The sequence below is a fragment of the Anguilla anguilla genome, chromosome 5 (genome assembly GCF_013347855.1).
Source record: "Anguilla anguilla isolate fAngAng1 chromosome 5, fAngAng1.pri, whole genome shotgun sequence".
Classification (NCBI taxonomy): domain Eukaryota; kingdom Metazoa; phylum Chordata; class Actinopteri; order Anguilliformes; family Anguillidae; genus Anguilla; species Anguilla anguilla.
In genome coordinates, this window is record NC_049205.1 from 36,496,625 (window position 1) to 36,502,624 (window position 6,000).

At 43.5% G+C, this 6,000-nt stretch overlaps 1 protein-coding gene across 2 annotated transcripts in view; it reads left to right on the forward strand.

Annotated features, from left to right (window-relative positions):
• The window catches only part of LOC118227291, a 30,570-nt gene extending 26,283 nt beyond the window's left edge, over positions 1–4,287 (forward strand). The window contains exons 1-7 of one of the 2 annotated variants that reach the window (XM_035417541.1): positions 98–1,471; positions 1,662–1,779; positions 1,911–2,056; positions 2,237–2,354; positions 2,486–2,631; positions 2,771–2,894; positions 3,250–4,287. In XM_035417541.1, the coding sequence (XP_035273432.1) occupies positions 1,399–1,471; positions 1,662–1,779; positions 1,911–2,056; positions 2,237–2,354; positions 2,486–2,631; positions 2,771–2,894; positions 3,250–3,358 (834 nt within the window). In that variant the 5' untranslated portion in view covers positions 98–1,398 and the 3' untranslated portion in view covers positions 3,359–4,287. Of the gene's footprint in view, positions 1–97; positions 1,472–1,661; positions 1,780–1,910; positions 2,057–2,236; positions 2,355–2,485; positions 2,632–2,770; positions 2,895–3,249 lie in introns of those variants that run through there. The other variant, XM_035417542.1, reaches the window with a different exon arrangement.
• Positions 4,288–6,000: the final 1,713 nt, after the last annotated feature.

Below are 6,000 nucleotides of genomic sequence, written 5' to 3' on the forward strand. Positions count from 1 at the left end.
TTGTTTTGATCAACAAGTTTATACATAGACTACATTTCCAAAAGTATGTGGACAGCAGGCTTGGCAATCAAAATTATTTGTAGTGAAGTTCTCACTGACATGTCAAATGGATTCATTTATTCATTCATTTCTTATTCAGTACAATAGAAATATGTCAGCTTCAGATCCAACAGTGGTCCAAATCACTTGTGCTCTGTTTGAGCACCTCAGATGCTTGAAGAAAATGATAGAATAAAATGCCATAGTAAGGCTAAATCTTAGAAAAGGAACGCAGGAACAACATGATGCGTTTTCTTAGACATTTGACACCCCTTACTGCAGAAGCTGTATTCTCTGTAACAGAACAGAAGCGCTACTTAGAACCCAGAAAAAGAGGAAGAAGGGGGCTCCAGGGAAGTTCTGAGGAGGAATTCCCCATCCCTGATGTTACGACCCCAGAGTGTATAGGGGTATATAGGGAGGCAACATAAGGTCTGGGTGTGGGTTGGTTGAAAGGGGACAGAACAAAACAACAAAATATAGTGCAAAACTGGTGTGCGTTTAATTACAGGTGAAGGTGAGCTATTTACAATTTTTACAAGTAAAGGCACAGACGTAACACACAAGGGGGAGAAGGAACGAGAGCGGTGCCAAAGAAAAGAACAGAGTAAAAATCAAAACTCTCAAGTCTGCCTAACCTAATCCGATAGTGACCCTCTAACCTAACTACTAAAAATAAATACGAAGAACAAAACCTAACTGACCATTCTACGCTATTTATATCAAACAAAGTACAGGGAGTGGCACCCGCCCCTAACCTAGTGTATCTATACAGTGATCTACCTACGTGCGAGCAGACGTGTCAGTGGATAAAACATAAACCGTATCTTACCTGTTCACTTCTCCCCAGACAATACACAGTATAACAAATAATAACAAGGGGTAGAAGACACTTGGAAACAATTAAGTGGCAAGCACACACGCAGGAATATACAAGCACAACAAATGACATGCGGATAATTACAGAATACAGTGGAAATTAGCAAGTATGGCATGAAGCCCGGCGACGGAGAACGGAAGGGTTTTTGAATTGTCGCGCTGTTTCGGATTGGGTGCTGGAGCGGGGCTCGAATGATGAGTGACGTGCCGGGAACCAATAGCAGACGGACACCTTGATGAAGGATATGCGTGGAGACGCGAATGGGAAAACACAGAGGAGGAAGAAAACAACAAAACAAACACGTACACACGCGTGGGGACATAACACCTGATTTCCATCTCTTTATACAGTATATATAACCGAGCGATTCTGTCATCTCACCCAGCACAGCTCCACTCTCTGATCCAGAGTCCAGCAGCTCCTCTCTCTGATCCAGAGTCCAGCACCTCCTCTCTCTCTGCTTGCAGTCTCCAGTCAAAATGAACACAGCGATGAAAATGAGCGCTCTGCTGATCCTCGTGCTGTTCGGCTCTCTAGAGCTTGTCTCTTCTGGTGAGTCTCTCAGATCTGCTGGAGTGGGGTGTGTGTGTGTGTGTGTATGTGTGTGTGCATTTGTGTGTATGTGTACGTGTGTGTGTGTGTGTGTGTGTGTGTGCTTGTGTGTGTGTGTGCCTGTTTTTGTGTGTGTGTATGAGTTGCAGTAATATTCAATCTTAGTAACTTAGTCTCTTTATCTCCAAAGATAAGGGCTCTGGCGCAGGGGTGGACTGCTGCCCAAGCTATGATAAAAGGAAGATCCCAGTAGCAATGGTGGTCTCCTGGCATAAAACCAGCGGGAGCTGTGCCAAAGCAGCCTATGTGTGAGTATCCATGCCTCCATTAAACTGCACTTTCACAGCAGTGCTGACGCTAACTTGCGGACCGCATTGCATTCATGTTTTATGTGTGTTTGTGCCTTGGTGCTAAAGGTGCTCTGTGTTGTTTATTGCAGGTTTGTTGACAAACGCGGAAAGCGCATATGTGTGGATCCTACTCATGGTTGGGTGAGGAGCTACGCAGCTCGGGTGAACAGCAGGTCAGCCACCACTGTAGTGCCAGGAACCAGCGAGATGAACATTCCAGAGCGTGTCCCTTCTGGTGAGTCTCTCAAACCTGCTGGAGTGGGGTGTGTGTGTGTGTGTGTGTGTGTGTGCATTTGTGTGTATGTGTGTGTGTGTGTGTGTGTGTGTGTGTACTTGTGTGTATGTGTGCCTGTGAGTGTGTGTGTGAGTTGCAGTAATATTCAATCTTAGTAACTTAGTCTCTTTATCTTCAAAGCTCCGGGCTCTGGCGCAGGGGCGGACTGCTGCACAAGCTATGAAACAAAGAATATCCCAGTAGCAATGGTGGTCTCCTGGCATAAAACCAGCAGCAGCTGTGCCAAAGCAGCCTATGTGTGAGTATCCATGCCTCCATTAAACTGCACTTTCACAGCAGTGCTGACGCTAACTTGCGGACCGCATTGCATTCATGTTTTATGTGTGTTTGTGCCTTGGTGCTAAAGGTGCTCTGTGTTGTTTATTGCAGGTTTGTTACCAAACTCGGAAAGCGCATATGTGTGGATCCTACTGATGGTTGGGTGAGGAGCCACGCAGCTCAGGTGGACAGCAGGTCAGCCACCACTGTAGTGCCAGGAACCAGCAAGATGAACACTCCAAAGCGTGTCCCTTCTGGTGAGTCTCTCAAACCTGCAGGAGTGGGGTCTGTGTGTGTGTGTGTGTGCATTTGTGTGTATGTGTACGTGTGTGTGCGAGTGAGTGATCAGTATAAAGTATTGTGAAATCTTATTTTATTGTTTTTTGTTTCATACAGGCCCTCTAGGACCAAACACAGGCAGCAACTGCTGCCCGGATATAAAAAAGGGACCAAAGATCCCGCTGGCGATGGTGGCCTCCTATCATAAAACCAGCAGCAGCTGTGCCAAAGCAGCAGTAGTGTGAGTATCCATGCCTCCGTCCTTAGCGTGTATCTAGGATTACAGCACTCACAATATTCTCACACGGTCGGACCTCACTCTGGGGCTCAGCACTCATTTCTACTTGCAAGACTCCTCCCACAACAGGACCTTTTACTGGAGTGCAGACTGATTTATTGCATTGCTGACTGGCTGTGATCGAAGCACAGAGTACGATGATGTCTGTTTTGCTTTGATGCTGTGAGAGCACTGATGCTCAGCTGAGTTTACATCGCTATACACTATATTATATGTTATTAATATTATTTCATTCCCCACTGCTGTTTGGTGTGCTTGTTCATTAGTTGCTAATGGAGCTCTGTGTTGCTTGTTGCAGATTTGTAACCAAGCGCAGAAGGCGCATATGTCTAAATCCCTCCGAGGGCTGGGTGCGCAGTCACATGACTCGTGTGGACAGCAGGTCAAGGAAAGTCACAACCGTGTGAATCAAAACAACATCCGCAGCCGCGTTTCCACCGCAGGAACTTTCCCCTGGCTTTACTTTACCCCCCAAAAAGTTTGCTCGGGGAGTAGTACTTTCCAAAAGTACCGGAACCTTTCGGGTGGGGCGCCATTTCAACCGCCATGTTTAAAAATATGCAGCCGCAAACCAATTTATTTTCATAATAACTTCAAATCAAACTTGTATGTTATGCGGCGCAGTAGCCTAGTTTTGGTTATAGTGTAGGAAAATTGAGATTCCCCATGATTGTGATGACGTCACATGTCAAAGTTAGGGTATTCCCATCAATGTTGATCAAACTGGTTCCTCCAAACTCTCGATGCTCCATGGTAAAAGTACATCACATGTATGACTGTTCACTCATATAATCAATATGTAATCCAATAAACCTGTATCATTAGTTGCAGCTAAGCTTATGGAAACGCAAGAAACCACAGTATCAACTGTAGAAAAAGAGCAAGAGAACGCAGAAGGCTTAATAAAAATCACACTTACTCACTCAGCAGAAAACACTAATCAAATACTAATCATACACTACTGTCAATAACTTCAGCAGATAACACTAACCAAAAACGAATCATACACTACTGCCAAAATACAGCAGAGAACAATAATCCAAAACTAGCAAAACGCTACTGCCAAATAAAAGTGCTAGAAGACTAATATTTTACAGTGACCCCTATGTAACCTGAATACAATGGAAAATTACAGGAGGCTATAACTCTGTAACTTGTATGCTTAATGGAAAATTACAGGAGGCTGTGACTTGTATGCATAATGGAAAATTACAGAATAAAGACTAATATTTTTTAAGGGAAAGTTGGGGTAACTTTCCACAATGATGTTATCACCTAAGAACAGAAAATCATTGTGGTGCCAAGAAGGCCAGGTAGACCCAAGAGCAGTAAATCATTGTGGTGCCAAGAAGGACAGATGGCTGGTATTTTAAGAAATGTGTTAGGGGGAGTTGTGGGGTACACAGTGTATAAAATGAATGTAAAACTGACAATCGAGGTTCAATTCTGCAGAATTGATCCGGCTTTGTGCACCTGTGCAAAAAGTTTTCTGAAGAGCCTACTGCTGTGGTATCTTTTTCCTCGTGAAGTTGTTTTATACAAATTAATGATTGGACTTTGAATTCTGTCGGTTCCTAGACACGACAATAGCCTGCCAGCGTCTTGGAATTATAACGTGTGCTCTTCTGTTCTTTTCTTACTTTAGTATTCGTTTTATAAAATGCTAAGCATTCGTGCTGGGACAGCATATTACGTACCAAAACATTCAAACGGATTAATTCGGTTGCTGAATATTTTATTCCGGATTTTCTTTGTTAGCCCGTTGTAATTGACTCAAAACGTTTGATACAGTTATGTGAGGTATGCGGTAGTTCTGCGTAATTCACATTGGTGATACAGTAAAAGCAAACTGGAAATCACCTTCCGCACTTTTTGTCAGGGTAAAATAACAGGTTAATTCTAGTAAACGTCCCTTTAGCTTTTCGGTACTGCCGTAATTTTACTCTGCCATTCTTCAATTCCACAAAAAGACCAGGAAGACTATGGACTAATTTATGGTGCATGGTTCGCATCTGGATGGCACACTTCGCTGCTCGGCTAGCAGTAACTTCGAAGGAAAGCAAATGGTGGCTGTACCACTGCTAATTTAAATTTTCACGCAAATCCGAGTTTTCGTTCTATTCTTGTCATTTTGCGATTAGCCTATATGGAATTGACGATGAGAAAGTAATCAAACAGCAAATTGTTTACAACGTGTGCATGTTTTCTGCTGTTGTTGCCAGTTATATTGGAAATGTGAATGCATTCTGTCGCCTGGGATGTCAAGAGATGAAAGAGAATGTTCGCATAAAAACATAATGAATGTGTTTGAGAGGATATATAAAACAGTTACAATCTGACTATTGGCCTGTTATATCCTATTTGTTGCATAACAACGGTCCAAATTCAACTACCAACGACAGTTTTGCTTGACAACGGTAAAATATGCCCAAACGGCTGCAGAAGAATATTTCAATTCCAGGTGATTAAGTCGATAAAAATCAATAAATACAAAAGTAACCATATATAGTCATTGTTGGTAACCCGTTGTATATAAGTGGAATAAACCCCTCCGGGCTGTCCCGGTTATTAGAAAATAATGTAGGCTACTTCGGTGGTAGTATGGGGTTACAGAAGAAATCATAGGATAGATGGACCGACGACAACGTCGCTTTTTCATACGTCAGTGGGCTAATTTGCCTAATCTTCGCGGGACTTTAGACCGCGGTGGAAACGCAGACAACAATGGGCTGAAGGAACCTTTTAGTTCCTTGAAAAGTAGTTCCTGGGACTAAAAGTTCCGGGTACTTTTGGTGGAAACGCGGCTTAAGGTGTGTAACACACTGCTTGTAACCAAGCGCAAAAGGCACATATGTGTGAATCCCTCCGAGGAATGGGTGCGCAGTCACATGACTGATGTGGACAGCAGGTCAAGGAAAGCCACAGCCGCGTCAATCAAAACCACATCCTGAGGCCCTCCTGGCTAAACTCACAGGCTGACACTCAACACACTGACTTCCTGTTGGACTCTGAATTTGAATACAAAAACAGAAGAGAAGTGCTGATAAAT